Source organism: Amblyraja radiata, chromosome 2 (assembly GCF_010909765.2).
Source record: "Amblyraja radiata isolate CabotCenter1 chromosome 2, sAmbRad1.1.pri, whole genome shotgun sequence".
Lineage (NCBI taxonomy): Eukaryota > Metazoa > Chordata > Chondrichthyes > Rajiformes > Rajidae > Amblyraja > Amblyraja radiata.
The window spans coordinates 142,380,733-142,400,652 of record NC_045957.1 but is presented as its reverse complement, the minus strand read 5'-3'; the positions used below and the strand labels follow the sequence as shown (position 1 = coordinate 142,400,652).

At 47.2% G+C, this 19,920-nt stretch overlaps 1 protein-coding gene across 4 annotated transcripts in view; it reads left to right on the top strand.

Annotated features, from left to right (window-relative positions):
* The window catches only part of plekhg4b (pleckstrin homology and RhoGEF domain containing G4B), a 250,110-nt gene that overhangs the window by 90,401 nt on the left and 139,789 nt on the right, over positions 1 to 19,920 (top strand). For all 4 annotated transcript variants that reach the window (XM_033016504.1, XM_033016498.1, XM_033016509.1 and 1 more), the window contains exon 2: positions 10,310 to 10,507. In XM_033016504.1, coding sequence (XP_032872395.1) covers positions 10,310 to 10,507 — 198 coding nt within the window. The remainder of the gene's footprint in view (positions 1 to 10,309; positions 10,508 to 19,920) is intronic.

The following is a 19,920-nucleotide window of genomic DNA, read 5'->3' as shown; positions in this document are numbered from 1 at the left end:
AGGCTTCAGGTGAAGAGCAACATAACTATGACTCAAAAAGAAAGAAAGATGACCATTTGTAAAAACTCTTTGTGTGATCTCCAGTTGAGCCGAAGTGCTTTATAGAAAGCCACTCTGCAAAACCACTTGATTATGTTAGGTCTTAGGGCTAACGGAATCAAGAGACATGGGAAGAAGGCAGGAATGGGGTACTGATTTTGGATGATCAACCATGATCACATTGAATGGTGGCGCTGGCTCGAAGGGCTGAATGGCCTACTCCTGCACCTATTTTCTATGTTTCGATATGGCCTAAAGTAGGGAAGCAGCAGTCATTAGTGGATTGCAGCGTTCCAAAATTAGCAACGTGATAAAATAACAACTCGTCTGCCTGATAGTGATGATTACAGAATAAATGTTGGTTGCCATTCCTGAAGAATGGCCTTGACCTTTTTTGAAACAGTATCGTGGGATTGTTTATATCTTCATTTAATGTATCTTTTAAAAAGCGCACCACTGACTGAATAAACATTCTCTCAGCACGGGTGTCAGCTAAGATTATCTGCGGACATAGACAAAAATGCTGGAGAAACTCAGCGGGTGAGGCAGCATCTAGGGAGAGAAGGAATAGGCGACGTTTCGGGTTGAGACCCTTCTTCAGACTGATGTCGAGGAGGGGGCGGGAAAAATACAGGAAGAGACCGAGACAGTGGTCTTGTGGGAGAGCTGGGAAGAGGGAGGGGTAGGAGGGAAGAAGCAAGGACTATCTGAAATTAGAAAAGTCAATGTTCGTACCGCTGGGGTGTAAACTACCCAAGCAAAATATGAGGTGCTGTTCCTCCCATTTGCACTGGGCATCACTCTGACAATGGAGGAGGCCCAGGACAGAAAGGTCATATTTGGAATAGGTGGAGGGAGTTGAAGTGCTGAGCCACCAGGAGATCAGGTTAGTTAGTGCGGACTGTGCAGAGGTGTTCAGTGAAGCGATCGCCAAGCCTGTGCTTGGACTCGCCGATGTAGAGAAGCTGACACCTGGAGACACATGGGGGAGCCGTCCTGTATGGTATGGCTGCCCAGCCTGCAGCTGTCTGTTTTTTTTCTCTTTTTAAACATTTTTTAGTTAGTTTAGTTTTTTGTTCTGGAGTTCTAGCCTTTTTTATGTGGGGGGAGGGGGGGAGGAAGGGGGAAACTACCTTTCAGGGTTCCTACCTGGTCGGAGAGGTAGCTTTTCTCCGGGCTGCACCGTCGACCCGTCCTCCCAGCCTACCAGCGGGCCTGGAGCGGCGTTTCCTGTCGGGGACCGCCCAGTACCACGGCTTCGGCAGCGGCACAGCGCTGGAGCGCTATCGCGGAGCGGGCGATGCCTTGCCCGGGTCACCGCGCTGGAACTCCGGTGAGCTGAGACCGCAGATAAAAACATCGCGGAGCTGCGGGTCTGAGGAGCGGCCAGACGCGGGTGGCGGCGCTGACTTTAACATCGGGAGCCTGGGATCTCGCGACGAGATCGCCAGTTGTGGAGCTCCATCCGGCGCGGCCTTGTTGGCTTCGGAAGCCGCGGCCTCCAGTACGGAAGCGGCCGTTCCAGGTGTCCCAAGCCGCTGTGAGGATTCTCCCGACGCCGGAGCACCATCACCTGGCGAGAACGGCCACATCGAGCCTCCGTGGAGGTAACTGTGGAGGCCTCAATAGGCCCGACTATGGGTGAACTGGGGATGGGGACTGGACTTTGTGCCTTCCCCCATAATGGGAACCATTGTGGGGGGAAGTTTTTATGTTTAAATGTCTTTATTACTGTTATGTTTGTATTCTTTCTTTATGTGCTGCATTGGCAACAAGCATTTCACTACACCTAGGTGTATGTGACCAATAAAATAACCTTTGAACCTTTGAACCTTTGAGTGGATGCAATAGATGAGGTTGGAGGAGGTGCAGGTGAACCTCTTCCTCACCTGGAAAGACTATTTGGATCCTTGAATGGAGTCAAGAGGGGAGGTGAAGTGACAAGTGTAGCATTTCCTGCAGTTGCAAGGGAAAGCACCAGTGGAGGGGATGGTTTGGGTGGGAAGGGACGAATTGACCAGGGAGTTACAGAGGGAACGGTCTCTGCAGAAAGCAGGAGATGGGAAGATGTGGCTAGTCGTGCGATCCCGTTGGAGGTGGCGAAAATGCCAGATGATTATATGTTGTATGCAACGGCTGATGGGGTGGAAGGTGAGGACAAGGGGGACTTTGTCCTTGTTAGGGGGAGGGGGAGTGAGAGCGGAGCTGCGGGATATAGAGGAGACCCTGGTGAGAGCCTCATCTGTAATAACAGAGGGGAACCCCCATTCCCTAAAGAATGAGGACATCTCCGATGCCCTGGTCTGGAACACCTCATCCTGGGCGCAGATGCGGTGTAGATGGAGGAATTGGGAGGAGGGGATAGAGTCCTTATAGGAAGCAGGGTGCGAAGAAGTGTAGTCTAGATAGCCATGGGAGTCAGTGGGTTTGTAGTAGATGTCGGTCAGTAGTCTGTTACCTGCAATGGAGATAGTGAGGTCTGGAAACGGTAGGGAGATGTCGGAAATGGTCCAGGTGAATGTGAGTGTTGGATGGGAATTAGTGGTGAAATGGATGAAGTCAGTGAGTTCTGCATGGGCAGTTGTCAATGTAGCGGAGGTAGAGTTTGGGAATAGGGCCACGGTATGCCTCGAACAAGGATTGTTTGACGTACCCTACAAAGAGGCAGGCATAGCTGGGGCCCATGCGCATGTCCATGGCTACGCCTTGTATTTGGAGGAAATAGGAGGAAGCAAACGAAAAGTTGTTGAGGGTAAGGACCAGCTCTGCTAGGCGGAGGAGAGTATTAGTAGACGGGAATTGGTTGGTTCTGCGGTCGAGGAAGAAACAGAGGGCTTTAAGACCTTCCTGGTGGGGGATGGAGGTGAAGAGTGACTGGACATCCATTGGGGATGAGGGAATGGGGGCCTGGTAAACGGAAGTCATGGAGGAAACGAAGAGCGTGTGAGGTGTCTTGGGCTTAGATGGGGAGGGATTGGACCAGGGGGGATAGGATGGAGTCGAAGTATGTGGAAATAAGTTTGGTGGGACAAGAACAAGCAGAAACAATGGGTCTGCCAGGACAGTCAGGTTTGTGGATTTTGGGGAAAAGATAAAATCGGGACGTGCGGGGCTGGGGAACAATGAGGTTGGAGATTTGGGAGGGCAGGGAGCCGGAAGCGATGAAACCAGTAATGGTGTGTGATATTAAGGCCTGGAGCTTGTCTGTGGGGTCATGGTCCAAGGATAACTAGGAGGAGGTGTCTGAGAGCTGGTGCCTGGCCTCAGACCAGTAGAGATCAGCGCGCCAGACTACCACGGCACCTCCCTTGTTGGCAGGTTTGATTAGCCAGTCGGGGTTGTTGCAGAGTGAGCGGAGGGCTGTACGTTCAGGGGGGGGGCGGTTAGAGTGAGTAAGGGGAGTGGAAAAGGTTGATGTCCTGCCAGCAGCTTAAAATGAAAAGGTCTAAAGAAGGTATATGGCCATAAGGGGGAGTCCAAGAGGAAGGAAGGGGTTTGCAAAGTGAATCCTTGCTTTCTCCCTCCTTCCCCTCCCCCTTCCCAGCTCTCCCACAAGCCTACTGTCTCCGCCTCTTCCTTTCTCCCGCCACCCGACATCAGTCTGAAGAAGAGTCTCAGCCAGAAACGTCGCCTATTCCTTCTCTCCAATTGCGGCCATGACTTCATCTGCGGACATATAGCGCTTGAATCTATCACCTTCTAGTTCGGGTGCAAAGTGTAATAGAAAGCATTCCCTCATGGAAAAAATGGTCATCAGGTGTGAGGTACTCTCGGGGCTACTGTACTTGGCACAAGTGTGGCCTGTCCCTCCCTCCTACACCACAGGGATTACCTGGGCCGTCTTCCAGTTCATCTGGGGGTCGAGGATGGACCGGGTGCGACGGGCCACAATGCACAAGTCGGCAGACAATGGGGTAACAGCATGCCCAACGTCACCCTCACCTTGATGGCCACCTTCGTGTGTGGCTGCATCAGGTGGAGCGTAGAGCCAAGGCACGTGGGCACCAAGTGTTACTACCTGGTGAGGTTCTACCTGAGTTCCCTGGTGTTGCGAAGGATGGGCCTGGCGCAGATGTCACGCAATGTGTCAGTCAGTTGACATTGCCGCACCATCTGTCGTTCATGGAAAGGTTCTTCCGGACCAACACCTTTGACCGCAGGTCCATTGGGCAGTGGTCAACACGGAACGTCCTGCAGGCACTGCAGGGAAAGGACTCGATGGATCCGGTGGCGTGGTTCCCAGAGCAGACTGCCCAGCTTGCCTGGCGAAATGCCTCATCGCCAGAACTCACCAACAAGCACCAAGACCTGGCTTGGCTGGCGATGAGGGGAGCCGTCTCAGTCAGATCCTTACTGCACCGTTGGAACCTCACTACCAGCGCACGCTGCCCTCGGGACGACTGCTATGAAGAGGTGACGGTCGCCCACCTCTTTGCAGAGTGTGGATTTGCAAAGCGAGGCTGCAAAGGTCCTTGAAACGATTTATTCAGAACAGCTCCATCACAGAGGACTCTGTAATTTACGGACTGTTCCCAGGGACACATTCAGAGGCTGACATCGAGTGCTGCTGGAAGGTCATCAACTCGGTGAAAGACGCTCTTTGGTCTGCCCGAGCTTTGTTGACCGCCCAGATGTCCGTCGGGGAATGTTGCCGACTGGCCCGCTGCAGACTGCAGGAGTACGTGGTGGGGGACGCACTGAAGCTCGGTGCAGCCAATGCCAAGGCTCGGTGGGGGAGGACCACAGTCTAAGGTCCTTCCGCTGCTGGACATGGGGGGCAGGGTGTGATGGAGATGCCTCTCAAAATAAGGGAAGGGATTCCACGCCAGTGGGCCACATGAGTGGCAGGGGTGGAGGATAAATTTGTGAAATTTGAGCAATGTGTGTAAACAGTATTGAAAGTTTGTATAGCCTCCGAAAATGGCTGATGAATTTTTTGCACGGTTCATGTATTATATATATTTATTACCTGAATAAAGTCTATTTTGACATATAAAAAAAAGAAGCAGTGAGCCTTTCCATTACACTGCACCATGTCAGAATAGTGAATTGTACGTATTGGTACATTGTTTCTACCAGCTCAAGATTAAACATCTAATCAATGAATGGAATTGAATGTTATGGGATGTACAATGTGGGATCGGAAAATATTAAACAATCACGCAGTAGAATTTACCCTGCAGACATTTATTGTTGACACAAAGGAATCTTTAGATAGACAGAACATGCTGGAATAACTCAGCGGGCCAGGCAGCATCTCTGGAGAGAAGGAATGGGTATGCTTCAGAACCTTTAGGACTCTTCGTCTGAAGGTCACCCATTCCTTCTGATTATTCCCGATGTTGGGGAAGTCCAGAACAAGGGGTCACAGTTTAAGGATAAGAGGGAAGTCTTTTAGGATCAAGATGAGAAAATCATTTTTTACACAGAGAGTGGTGAATCTGTGAAATTCTCTGCCACAGAAGGTAGTTGAGGCCAGTTCATTGGCTAGATTTAAGAGGGAGTTAGATGTGGCCCTTGTGGCTAAAGGGATCAGGGGGTATGGAGAGAAGGCAGGATACTGAGTTGAATGATCAGCCATGATCATATTGAATGGCGGTGCAGGCTCTAAGGGCCGAATGGCCTACTCCTGCACCTATTTTCTATGTTTCTATGTTCTCTCCAGAGATGCTGCCTGTCCTGCTGAGTTACTCCAGCATTTTGTGTCTATCTTCGGTTTAAACTAGCATTTGCAGCTCCTTCCTCGAGAAAGGAATCTTTAATTGCTCTTGGAAGAAACAAATGAACTAAAGGGCAACCTCCACAATTTGAATTCAATTGCTTCTTTTCCTGCTGCCAATGGCGAGCCTTTCCCACCAGATTTTATCGGGACAATGCCAGGCTGCATGAATATTTTCATGCCACTGAATAGCAATGCTTTGTCACCGGCTCTCTCATGCCTTGCCAAGGGTCTTGGAGTCGAAGGTTCAACGACACTCATTTTCCATGCCCACTGGGAAATGCTGGAAAATAAATTGTTTCCTTTTGTTGCAAAATCATGAACCTTATGACTAAAAACATTGCTTAAAACTGTGTATCTTTGTTGCTTGTGGATCTGTACGGAAAGTGTATAGAAAAGTGTATAGAAAAATACCACTGAAGTGAAATATGCCCTTTGGCGCAACTGCCCTGTGTTTCAAAAGGCTTCTCCCTTCAGCACACCCTAATTCATCAGGGGAAGCTATTATTCCTTTTTCAATTCGTTACTTCCCAGCTTCCTCTCACTATACTATTAACTTCAACGGATCCTGGTGACTGGAAGTTACAGTAGGTAAAACAATATTCCCCAGTTTGCTTGCCAATGTCCTCCAATACTTTATCGTTTTATCTGTACTTGCATACTTTATCTTCTTTATCATTCATTAGCAAAAGTCCAATCCCGTAGTTTGGTTTATTATTGTCAAGTGTTTTGAGGAACAGTGAATAGCTTTTGTTGCGTGCTTCAAATTGTATTTCTTCCACAATGTTCGGGTATCAGGGGTTAGGGGGAGAAGGCGGGAGAATGGGGTTAAGAGGGCGAGATAGATCGGACATGATTGAATGGCGGAGTAGACTCTATGGGCCGAATGGCCTAATCACTTCCTATCACTTATGAACTTATGAACTTGTGTGTCTTCATATTTTATCTTTGGGACATCTTCATACTTTTAAAGATCTCTACGTTACTTTGTGAGGAAAGAAAATAGAATAACATAGAACATAACATAGCAGTTGTACAGGGTCTTGGTGAGACCACACCTGGAGTATTGCGGACAGTTTTGGTCTCCTAATCTGAGGAAAGACATTCTTGCCATAGAGGGAGTACAGAGAAGGTTCACCAGACTGATTCCTGGGATGTCAGGACTTTCATATGAAGAAAGACTGGATAGACTTGGCTTGTACTCGCTAGAATTTAGAAGATTGAGGGGGGATCTTATAGAAACTTACAAAATTCTTAAGGGGTTGGACAGGCTAGATGCAGGAAGATTGTTCCCGATGTTGGGGAAGTCCAGAACAAGGGGTCACAGTTTAAGGATAAGGGGGAAATCTTTTGAATCGAATTGAATTGAATTGAATCCTTTATTTGTCATTCAGACCTTTCGGTCTGAACGAAATGCTGTTGCCTGCAGCCATACATGTAATAATAACAAAACACAATAAACACAAATTAACATCCACCACAGTGAGTTCACCAAACACCTCCTCACTGTGATGGAGGCAAAAGTCTTAGAGTTACTGTCTCTTCCCTCCTCTTCTCCCTCTGCGCCGAGGCGATACCCCACCGGGCGATGGTAAGTCAGTCCCGCGGTTCAAGCTCCGCGGCCCGGGGGGTGGTCGAAGCTGCCCGCAGCTGTTGCAACGGGTGCTCCGGAAAACAGGCACCAGCCTGTGACCTGCGAGCTCCCGACATTGTCCTCCATTGGCCCGCGGCCGAGCCCCGGATCCAGGTTGCCGCCGCCAGAACGCCGCCTCAGCCGCCGTAGCACCGTCTCCGCTCCGCACCGGGCCGCCCACAAGGCAGCGTCTCAGCCCCGCACCGGGCTGCCCCCACGGAAGCACCTTCCAGCCGGGAGCCGGTCCGCCCACACGGCAGCGTCTCAGCCCCGCACCGGGCTGCTCACACGGGAGCGCCTTCCAGCCGGTAGCCGTGCCGGCCGCACAGGAGTGTCTCAGCCCCGCGCCGTCCGCCCTCACCGGAGCGCCGAGTCGTGCCGCTGCCCGGACGTCGCCACAGCTCGAAGACGGCCAGCCTCGCGTTGGTGAGTCCTGGCTGGCTCTACCTCCGGACCCTCGAGGTCGGTCGCAGGTTGGAGGCCGCCAGCTCCGCCATTAGGCCTCAGCGCAGATGGGGGAAGAGAAGGGGGATACGACAAAAAGTCGCATTCCCCCGAAGGGAGAGACAGAAAGCTCCGTTTCACCCTCCCCCCACACACATAACACCACCTAATAACCAAAAAAATTACTAAACTAGACAAAAAAAACCAACATAAAAAGTAAAAACAGACAGACTGCAGGCGAGCCGCAGCTGTATCACAGCGCCGCCACTTCCGGACCGAGATGAGAAAAACATTTTTCACACAGAGAGTGGTGAATCTGTGGAATTCTCTGCCACAGAAGGTAGTTGAGGCCAGTTCATTGGCTATATTTAAGAGGGAGTTAGATGTGGCCCTTGTGGCTAAAGGGATCAGGGGGAATGGAGAGAAGACAGGTACAGGATACTGAGTTGGATGATCAGCCATGATCATATTGAATGGCGGTGCAGGCTCGAAGGGCCGAATGGCCTACTCCTGCACCTAATTTCTATGTTTCTATGTTTCTATCCATGTGCTTATTCAAAGCCTCTTAAAATGTATCCAATGACTGCTAGTAGTTCAGAGATCTGTGGAGGGAATTGACAGGCAGTGTTTCAGGTTGGGATGCTTCTTCGGTTCCTCCAGTACTTTGTGTTTTTCACTAGATTACAGTATCTGCGGTTCCTTGTGTCTCCAGTAGTCCAGATCTTTTCAACTCTACTCCGCCATTAGTACTTGGGGAAGTCCAAACGAATCAAGGAAAATGCTGGAAATATTCAGCAGCTCAGGCTGTATCTGTGGGAAGGGAACATTTCAGATTGAAGATCATTTGTGAAGCAACATTGTCAGTTACTGTTCTGTTGAAAGATCTCTGGCATGAAACATTGGCTCTTTTTAGTTTTAGATTTCCAGCATTTGCTTTTCTTTTGGATTTTCACTTACTGTGAGGAAGTGTTAACATTCCCAAATGGGAGGTGAAACCGCCCATTTTTATCATTCTATCTTAATGAGCACTGATTTCATCCTGTTAAAGTCATAGTGATACAGTGTGGAAACAAGCCTTTCGGCCCTTCTTGCCAACACCGACCAATATGTCCCATCTACACTAATCCCACCTGCCTGCGTTTGGCCCATATCCCTCTAAATCCTCTCCATGTAGCTGTCTGATTATTTCTTAAATGTTGCAATAGTCCTTGCCTCAACTGTTACATAGAAACATAGAAACATAGAAAATAGGTGCAGGAGGAGGCCATTAGTCCCTTCGAGCCTGCACCGCCATTCATTGTGATCATGGCTGATCGTCCCCTATCAATAACTCGTGCCTGCCTTATCCCCATATCTCTTGATTCCACTAGCCCTTAGAGCTCTATCTAACTCTCTCTTAAATCCATCCAGTGACTTGGCCTCCACTGCCCTCTCTGGATGAAAAAGTTTGTTCTCACCTCAGTCTTAAATGACCTCCCCTTTATTCTAAGACTGTGGCCCCTGATCTGGACTCGCCCAACATTGGGAACATTTTTCCTGTAGCCCCAGTTAAATACTAATGAAAATGTTGGGATACAAGTTACTGCTGATGCGGGTTTATAAATAAAAACACAAAGTGCTGGAGTAATTCAACAGGCCAGGCAGCATCTCTGGAGAACATGTCCTCTCGAGATGCTACCTGAGCAACTGAGTTACACCAACACTTTGTATTTTTTTAATTACAAAGTTGTTCCTCATATTTGGAAGCTGCATGTGATCAAATTAGCTGCTTGACTTCACATCACAACAGTGTCAATGCATCCGACATTTCTGAGTGGCTGCAAAATGCTTCGGTGAGTTTGTGAAGTCCTCCATTCTATTTCCCGCAAATTAAGACACGGTGCAGGTGGTTTCACTTTGCCACAGAATATTGTAGAGACCAAGTCAGTGGATATTTTTGAGGCAGAGATTGATAGATTCCTGATTACTAAGGGTGTCAGAGGTTATGGGGAGAATGGGGTTGAGAGGGAAAGATAGATCAGCCATGATTGGATGACGGAGTAGACTCGATGGGCCGAATGGCCTAATTCTGTTCTTGTGACTTATGAACTTTTAGTTTTTTAGTTTAGTTTAGAGATACAGCACGGAAACAGGCCCTTCGTCCCACCGAGTCCGTGCCGACCAGCGATCGTCCCGTACATTAGCACCATCCTACACACTAGGGACAATTTACAATTATATCAAGCCAATTAACCTACAAAACTGTCGTCTTTTGGTGTGTGGGAGGAAAGGGGAGATCCCGGAGGGAACCCACGCAAGTCGCTGGATACAGACAAGCACCCGTAGACGGGATTGAATACGGGTCTCTGGCGTTGTAAAGCAGCAAATCTACCGTGCCGCACCTTATTAACTTATGAACTTTCAAATCCCTGTTTAAAAGCGGTAATGGAACGAGAAGAGAGGTTCACATGTGCTTTTGTTTGTTCCTCCTGTAGGATTCGGAATCCTTTGACACCTACATACAGAACACACTTTCAGCTCTTTACCCGCCATTCGAAGTCACTGCAGCCACTGTCCTGTGGCAGCTGTTCCACGTGGTGGAGAAGTCGTATCAAGGGGACGGACTCCGTTGCCTAATCGACTTCCTGGTTCCCGCCAAGAGGATCCTTCAGCGCATTCAGCAGGACACATGTGTAAGTAGAGGCTCACCGCTGGATACAACGGCCTTCATTGTTGGTGGCTTAAGGATCGGGGATTAGACAGCAAGAAGTCCTGGTCTGGCTCGAATAAAGTGGACTTAGGCTTGTTAAATATGGCCGCTCATGTGTGACGGTGAAAGTAATACTTAAGCAAGTCTTTGATTTCAAATGGCGATCTTCAAAATACAGTATAAACAAACAAATCGTTATGTTGCTAACAGAAAATAATCCTGAGGATTTTATGTGCTGGGGGAATGTGATGGTGGATCAGAAATGATGATTTTGAGAGGCATTTGCTAGAATGCAACAAAAAAGACGCCACAATGGATTACTTCTATATTTGGTCACGGATTTGAATCCCACTCCAAATCGCTAAAGCTAGACTGATTTTTTCACGCGTCAGTGAGGAAGAAGCAGTCTTTCAAATTAATTTTAAAAAGAGCATTGAAGTTCCACTGGGGTATCAGGCTGTACTAATAGAAAACATAGACAATAGGTGCAGGAGGAGGCCATTTGGCCCTTCGAGCCAGCACCGCCATTCATTGTGATCATGGCTGATCATCCACAATCAGTAACTCGTGCCTGTCATCTCCCCATATCCCTTGATCCGGCTAGTCCCTAGAGCTTTATCTAACTCTCTTTTAAATTCATCCAGTGAATTGGCCTCTGTGGCAGGGAATTCCATAAATTTACAACTCTCTGGGTGAAAAGTTTTCTCTCACCTCAGTCTTAAATGGCCTCCCCTTTATTCTTAGACTGTGGCCCCCTGGTTTTGGACTCCCCCAACATTGGGAACATTTTTCCTGCATCAGACCTTATACAATTGTGTACGTTTCTACAAGATCCTCTCTCATCCTTCTAAATTCCAGTGAACACAAGTCCAGTCTTTCCAATCTTTCCCCAAATAACAGTCCCGCCATCCCGGGGATTAATCTCATGAACCTACACTGCACCCCCTCAATAGCAAGGAAGTCCTTCCTCAAATTAGGAAACCAAAATTGCACACAATACTCCAGATGTGGTCTCACCAGGGCCCTGCAAAAGGACCTCTTTACACAAATCCTCTCATTATGAAGGCTGATATGCCATTAGCTTTCTTCACTGCCTGCTGTATCTGCATGTTTACTTTCATTGACTGGTGTACAAGGACACCCAGGTCTCGTTGCACTTCCCTTTTTCCTAATTTGACACCATTGAGATAATAATCTGCCTTCTTGTTCTTGCCGCCAAAGTGGTTATCCTCACATTTATTTACATTATACTGCATCTGCCATGCATCTGCCCACTCACTCAACCTGTCCATGTCACCCTGCAACCTCCTAGCATCCTCTTCGCAGTTCACACTGCCACCCAGCTTTGTGTCATCTGCAAATTTGCCAGTGTTACTTTTAATCCCATCATCTAAATCGGTGATTGGAGGAGGGAGACGTGCCAAAACACTCTCGGCAGCCCTGGACACAGACCTGCACCTCATCCGCAGCCAGGATCGATCCCGGCTCTCTGGCGCTGCAATCACTGCCGAACCGCCACTGGACCATCCCCGTCTCCACCCGAGTGCCCCTCACCCTCCCCCCCCCCCCACGCCCGGGGGTGGCCAGAGGCGTTGGGAGTCAGGCTGGACCGGTGCCCCCAGGCCCACAGCCAGCGCAGAGAAGCAGCGCTAAACCCTGCTCAACTCTGCCTGTCCCGCCAGGTTAACCTACAGCCCTGCCTGGACTTACGGGAACGACAGCCGAAGTTTACAGCCAGCGCGAAGAAGCTGCGCTAGCTCCACGACTCCAGGCTGGTATCCCGCCCGTCCAGGCAGGGCTGTAGGTTAACCTGGCAAGAGAGGCAGAGTTTAGCTGCATTTAGTGCTGGATTGAGATGTAATTACCTTTCACAGGGCCCACTGCTGAAGCCTCCTTAGCCTCGCGTGTGTGCGTGAGTGTTGGCATGCGCGCGCGGCCGCCAATAAATTGTGTCCCCCCCTGTCCCCCGGTCCCCCCCATATTTTGATAGCAATTTCCATGCCTGCGCTGTAAGGCAGCTTTAACACTGCACCACTGTGCAGCCCAAATTATCTGATATCCAATTAAATCAAGAGAATCCAATTAAATGAAGAAGGGTCTGTAGCCGAAACTTTGCCTATTTCCTTCGCTCCGTAGATGCTGCCTCACCCGCTGAGTTACTCCAGCTTTTTGTGTACTTCGATTTTCTAACATCTGCCGTTACTTTTTTAAAAACTTTTTTTTAAATTTAATTTATTTTTATTGGAGGAAAGAAATGTTTCCAGTACATCTGACGTATGGCATTACATTTCCCTCCATTTTGTTTTTTATAAATAATAGCAAAATTACCCTAACCCACCCTCCCTAAACACCCCTTGGCAGCTAATGTTTTCACAATTCAAATATATCACTAAATCAAATGCACATTTTAACAATAATAAAGTAACAAAACAGAATAAAGGCGACTCCCCACTTACTGTCAAGTGCCCTCAGTCAATAGGTAGAAACATAGAAATTAGGTGCAGGAGTAGGCCATTCGGCCCTTCGAGCCTGCACCGCCATTCAATATGATCATGGCTGATCATCCAACTCAGTATCCCGTACCTGCCTTCTCTCCATACCCTCTGATCCCCTTAGCCACAAGGGCCACATCTAACTCCCTCTTAAATATAGCCAATGAACTGGCCTCGACTACCCTCTGTGGCAGGGAGTTCCAGAGATTCACCACTCTCTGTGTGAAAAAAGTTCTTCTCATCTCGGTTTTAAAAGATTTCCCCCTTATCCTTAAGCTGTGACCCCTTGTCCTGGACTTCCCCAACATTGGGAGCATCTAGCCTGTCCAACCCCTTAAGAATTTTGTAAGTTTCTATAAGATCCCCTCTCAATCTCCTAAATTCTAGAGAGTATAAACCAAGTCTATCCAGTCTTTCTTCATAAGGCAGTCCTGACATCCCAGGAATCAGTCTGGTGAACCATCTCTGCACTCCCTCTATGGCAATAATGTCCTTCCTCAGATTTGGAGACCAAAACTGTACGCAATACTCCAGGTGTGGTCTCACCAAGACCCTTTACAACTGCAGTATAACCTCCCTGCTCCTATACTCAAATCCTTTTGCTATGAAAGCTAACATACCATTCGCTTTCTTCACTGCCTGCTGCACCTGCATGCCCACTTTCAATGACTGGTGTACCATGACACCCAGGTCTCGCTGCATCTCCCCTTTTCCTAGTCGGCCACCATTTAGATAATATGGTAGTTCCTTTAGACCCTCAAAGTATGATAAATAGGGTTCCCATTTCAAATAAATCTTTTTCACAGACCCCCTCAATGTGAATTTAATCTTTTCTAGCCTTAAAAAAAACGTGATGCAGTTCCTTCTTAAACATGAAGTTTCATTTAGTCATTTGGGGAATTAGCTTCAGTATCTCTGAGATTTTCTGCTGCTGATCATTATTCGTTTTTTGCTGCCAGTGAATGCAAATATGTGTATTTGAGGTGTGTTTTAATCTCCTCATGTATTGATGCATGTATTGTTGCATAGCCCATTTCCACATACTGCCTGGGGCAACACATAAACAATGGCCTCAAGATGCACAGAGATACACAGAGTCTCTTGCCCAGAGCAGGAGAATTGAGGAACAGAGGACACAGGTTTAAGGTGAAGGGGAAAAGATTTAATAGGATTCTGAGGGGTAGCTTTTTCACACAAATGGTGGTGGGTGTATGGATCAAGCTGCCAGAGGAGGTAGTTGATACAGGGATGATCACCACATTTAAGAAGCAGTTAGACAGGTACATGAATAGGACAGGTTTGGAGCGATATGGGCCAAATGCTGGTAGGTGGGACTAGTGTAGCTGGGACATGTTGGCCGGTGTGGGCAAGTTGGACCGAAGGGCCTGTTTCCACACTGATTCACTCTATGACTCTATGTTATTTGGATGTTTGGTATCTAAATCATCTTTGAGAATGAACAAAAGTGTGACAAGTATGACAAATGAGATTCGAATAGTCCTTCGCAATCTTGCCCCGTTCATATTCTTCTTCTTCTTCTTGCGTATGGCGTGCACAGCCTGAAGTTGTAGGACAACTTGTTCTGTTTGATCTTACTTGATTGTGCACGCCAGGTTGATTGCATTCGTCGAAACAGGGCGAACCACGTGAAGGTTGCCATCTCCTACCCCCCTTTCATAGTAACTTGGTAGAACCCCATACAATGGGCAAAAAACCTAAATTGAATTTCTGCTGAAAAACTATTTTTTTTTCAAGGGGAATTTGATGGTCTGCAGAATTTTACAAATAGCAGACAAGTCCAGGTCCAATGACTGATTCAAGGTGATAAAAAGAATGCAAACAAATAAAACGAGGTTTATTGAGAAATTGTGATCATCACTTCAAGCCAGCACCGCCATTCTATATGATCATGATTGATCATCCAAAATCAGTACCCCGTTCCTGCTTTTTCCACATACCTCTTAATTCCGTTAGCCCTAAGAACTAAGATCAATATCCCTCCTGTGATAAATAAAGTTATCTCGTATCGTACCGTATCGTAAAAGGCAAACAGACTGAACAAACTGTTGTCGGCATGAAACAGGAGCAACCATGGCTCTGAATTCTGTATCATACAAGCCATGCAATTACTCCCAGCTGCCAGCCAAACTTTATCCTGCGGAGATTGATAGCTACCAAAATGTTTCACTGGTTTGCTTTGCATGATTGATAAAAGATTTGTAACGGCTAAGTTATGTCTAACAGCTAATTGAATTGTTTGAGGAGTTAAGTAAAGGTTTAGTTAAAGGTGTGTCTGACATATACATGCACTCATGAATTAGTGCAGATGAGATCAGAACCGAGAAAATGTGTGTAAACTTAAGCCCCTGTCCCACTTAGGAAACCTGAACGGAAACCTCTGGAGACTTCATGCCCCACCCAAGGTTTCCGTGCGGTTCCCGGAGGTTTATGTCCTGCTTCCACTACCTGCAACCTCCGGCAACCACCTGCAACCTCCGGGAACGGCACGGAAACCTTGGGTGGGGCGCAAAGTCTCCAGAGGTTTCCGTTCAGGTTTACTAAGTGGGACAGGGGCATAAGACTGAGATGTGTGTGTGAGCAGCCAAAGCTGTGGAGTTCCGAATGAGGAAGTGTGGGGGTTCCTGCTTTGGGACCTATTGAAGGAAGATGCCAATCTATTCTAATGAGCAGGTATCAAGTAAATGTGGGGGAAAAAAAGAAATTTAGGGATCAAAGTATTGATATTACAAAGAATCATAGAAGCACAGAGCACAGAAAGAGGCACTTTGTAAGCTGGCTCTGAAGGCTGAGGGAGGGCGGGTTACAAGTATACAAAATTATGAGGGTCATAGACAGGTGAGAAACCTTCCCTTTAGCTGAGGGGAATATAATTATAGGTTATAGATAGGTTTAAGGTAAGGGTCAAATTTAGAAGTTTAGATTCATTGTCTCATTTGATAGGCTAGACAGTGAAAACCTTTTTCCCAGGATGGGAAAAAAAAATCAAATATTAGAGGGCGTAGCTTTAATGTTAGAGGGGCACAATTGAAGGTGACGTGCGGGGCAACCTTTTTACACAGAGAGTGGTGGGTGCCTGGAACTTGCTGCCGGGGGTAGTGGTTGAGGCAGATATGATAGTGGCATTTATGTTCATAAGTGATAGGAGCAGAATTAGGCCATTCGGCCCATCCAGTCTACTGCTGTCTAAAGAGGAGTGTCTAAAGAGGACTGTCTAAAGAATATTCTGAGGGATAGGTTATACAGGCATTTGCATGGGTAAGGGCTGATTAGGGATAGTCAGCATGGTTTTGTACATGGGAGGTCATGTCTCTCAAATCTGATAGAGTTTTTTGAAGAGGTGACCAAAAAGGTCGATGAGGGCAGAGCTGTAGATGTTGTGTACATGGATTTCAGTAAGCATTCAACAAGGTTCCACATGGTAGGCTGCGCAGGAAGGTTAGATCGCATGGGATCCAAGGAGAGATAGCTGAATGGATAGCAAATTGGCTCAATGGAAGGAAGCAGAGGGTGATGGTGGAAGGTTGCTTCTCAGACTGGATGCCTGTGACTAGTGGTGTGCCTCAGGGTTCGGTGCTGGGCCCGTTACTGTTTGTCATCTTCATCAATGATTTGGATGAGAACATACAGGGCAAGATTAGCAAGTTTGCTGATGATACAAAAGTGGGTGATTTTGCAGATAGTGAAGATAGTTGTGAAATACTGCAGCAGGATCTGCATCGATTGGCCAGTTGGATGGAGGAATGGTTGATGGAATTTAATATAGAGAAGTGTAAGATGTGGCATTTTGGGATGTCTAACAAGGGCAGGACATACACAGTGAATGGTAGGCCTCTGGGGAGTAGTGTGCAGCTGAGGGATCTAGGAGTACAGGTGCATGGTTCCTTGAAGGTCAAGTCGCAGGTGGATAAGGTGGTCAAAAAGGTGGCACATTGGCCTTCATCAGTCAGAATATAGAAGTTGGGAGGTCATGTTGCAGTTGTATTAGACGTTGGTGAGACTGCATTTAGAATATTGTATTCAGATCTGGGCACCATATTATAGGACAGATATTGTCAAGCTTGAAAGGGTTCAGAGAAGATTTTCCTGCATCTAGCCTGTCCAAACACTTAAGAATGATATATGTTTCTATAAGATGCTTCTAAATTCCAGTGAATATAGAAACATAGAAACATAGAAACATAGAAATTAGGTGCAGCAGTAGGCCATTCGGCCCTTCGAGCCTGCACCGCCATTCAATATGATCATGGCTGATCATCCAACTCAGTATCCCGTACCTGCCTTCTCTCCATACATATATATCAAATATAAGCCCAGTTGATCCATTCTTTCATCATATGACGGTCCCACCATCCCGGGAATTAACCTGGTGAACCGACATGGCACTCCCTTCAATAACAAGAAACATATAAAATTCTGAAGTGTTTGGACAGGCTAGATGCAGGAAAAATGGTCCCAATGTTGGGGGAGTCCGGAACCTGGGGCCACAGTTTAGGAATAAGTGGTAAGCAGGCCATTTAGGACTGAGATGAGGAAAATATTTTTCACCCAGAGCAGGCAGTGGAGGCCAATTCACTGAATGTATTCAAGAGAGAGGTAGAATATAGCTCTTTGGGCTAACGGAATCAAGGGATATGGGGAGAAAGCAGGAACGGGGCATTGATTTTGGATGATCAGCCACAATCATATTGAATGGCCGTGCTGGCTCTAGGGGCCGAATGGCCTACTCCTGCTCCTGTTTCCTATGTTTCTATCTTTCTATGTTCTAATGGCATGCAGATTGTGGGTTGATTGGCCTTTGTAAATTGAACCTAGTTGCCCTAGAGTGTAGGATGTGAAACTGGGGTACGATAGAACTAGTACATGGGTGATCGTTGGGTGGGAGCCAACTTGGTGGGCCTCAGGGCCTGTTACTCAAAAATAAATTTAAGAGCTAAAATGGATGGACTTTTTAAGCGAAATACTGGAATGGAGTTTGAAACACATTATAGCAATGATCTAAATGAATAGCAGAACAGGCGGAAAAGCCTTGAGAGCCATCTGCAAATGACCTGGGATGTTGGCCTTCAAACAAGTTATTTGAAACGATTTCCTATAGAACCGTGTCATATATTGAATTTCTGAAAACTAAGTCTGTAGTTACGTGGGCTCAAAGCACCTCGAGCTCTGAGGCTGCAGGATTGGCATTTAATCAATTTTAAAAGGACCAATAAAGGCCATGCTCAGGATTGATCAGAATCCCCAGTGGAAAAAAACAGATTACAGGGAGCTAAAATCGTTAGTACATACTCATGCTGTTCTTATCTTAGACTTCTGTCAAATGCTGATCTTGCTTCAGTTTTAGTTTTGGAGATATAGCACCGAGTCCACACCAATCATCGATCACCCGTACACTAGTTCTATCCTAGGGACCAGGGACAATTTACAGAAGCCAATTAACCTACAAACCTGCACTTTTGGAGAAAACCCACGTGGTCACATGGAGAATGTACAAACAGCACCCGTAGTCAGGATCAAATATGGGACTCTGGTGCTGTAAGGCACCAACTGTACTGCTGCGTTACTGTGAATTATGCTTTGAATGATGTTATAACATCTTGAGATCATACACTGAAATGTTACAAAAGGAGGCAGAATTGTATGGGAATATGTATGTTGAGGATTGATGACCTAATTGTCACATAATTTCATCTTTGTAAATCTGTTTCATTCCTTTTTAAAGAAAGACACAAAATGCTGGAGTAACTCAGCAGGTCAGGTATGATCCCTGGAAAAAAGGAATAGGTGATGTTTTGGGTCGAGACCCTTCTTCAGATCTTCAGATCACCTATTCCTTTTCTCCAGCGATGCTGCCTGACCCGCTGAGTTACTCCAGAATTTGGTGTCTATCTTCGGTGTAAACCAGCATCTGCAGTTCCTTCCTGCTCATTCCATCTGGCATTGATGAATGTAAATTTGATTAAAAGGCTGTTTTTTAGGTAGAAATAAGGAAATGCAGAAACTTGTCCACATAAAAAGCTACAAAGTGCTGGAGTAACTCAGTGGGTCAGACAGCATCTCTGGAGAAAACGGATAAGTTACTTTTTAAGTTGGGACTCTTCTTCAGACTCAACTTGTTTTAAGGTCACAGCCTGGGACAATAGTACTGACCAACTCAGGAAATAGATGACTGGATGGTTTTGACTAATCTGGCGTTGATAAGCACTGATTTAGGTGCCAGGTTGCTTTAAAGTATAATACATGTGTAATAATAGTTTAAGCCTAAGTGAAAGGCTGGGATAGAGTGGATGTGGAGAGGATGTTTTCACTAGTGGGAGAGTCTAGGACTCGATGTCATAGCCTCAGAATTAAAGAACATTCCTTTAATTTTAGAATTAGAATTAGATCCTTTATTTGTCAATCAGACCTTACGGTCTGAACGAAATGTCGTTACCTGCAGCCATACATATAATAATAAACAACAGAACAGACAGTAAACACAAATTACCATCCACCACAGTGAGTCCACCAAACACCTCCTCACTGTGATGGAGGCAAATATCTTAGGGCTGCTGTCTCTTCCTACCTCTTCTCTCTCTGCGCTGAGGCGATACCCCACCGGGCGATGGTAAGTCAGTCCCGCGGCTCACCGAGCTCCGCGAACGGGCCGATTCAAACACCGCGGCCCGGGGTGGTCGAAGCTGCCGCCCTCTAGTCCAGCGGACGCAGCTGTTGACAATGTCGTCCACTGGCCCGCGGCCGCCGCAGCCAGAACGCCGTCTCAGCCACCGGAGCACCATTCCAGCCCCGAGCCGGGTCGCCCTCACGTGAGCGCCGTTCCACCCTCGAGCCAGGCCGCCCTCACGGGAGCATCTCAGCCCCACGCCAGGCCGCCCTCACGGGAGCA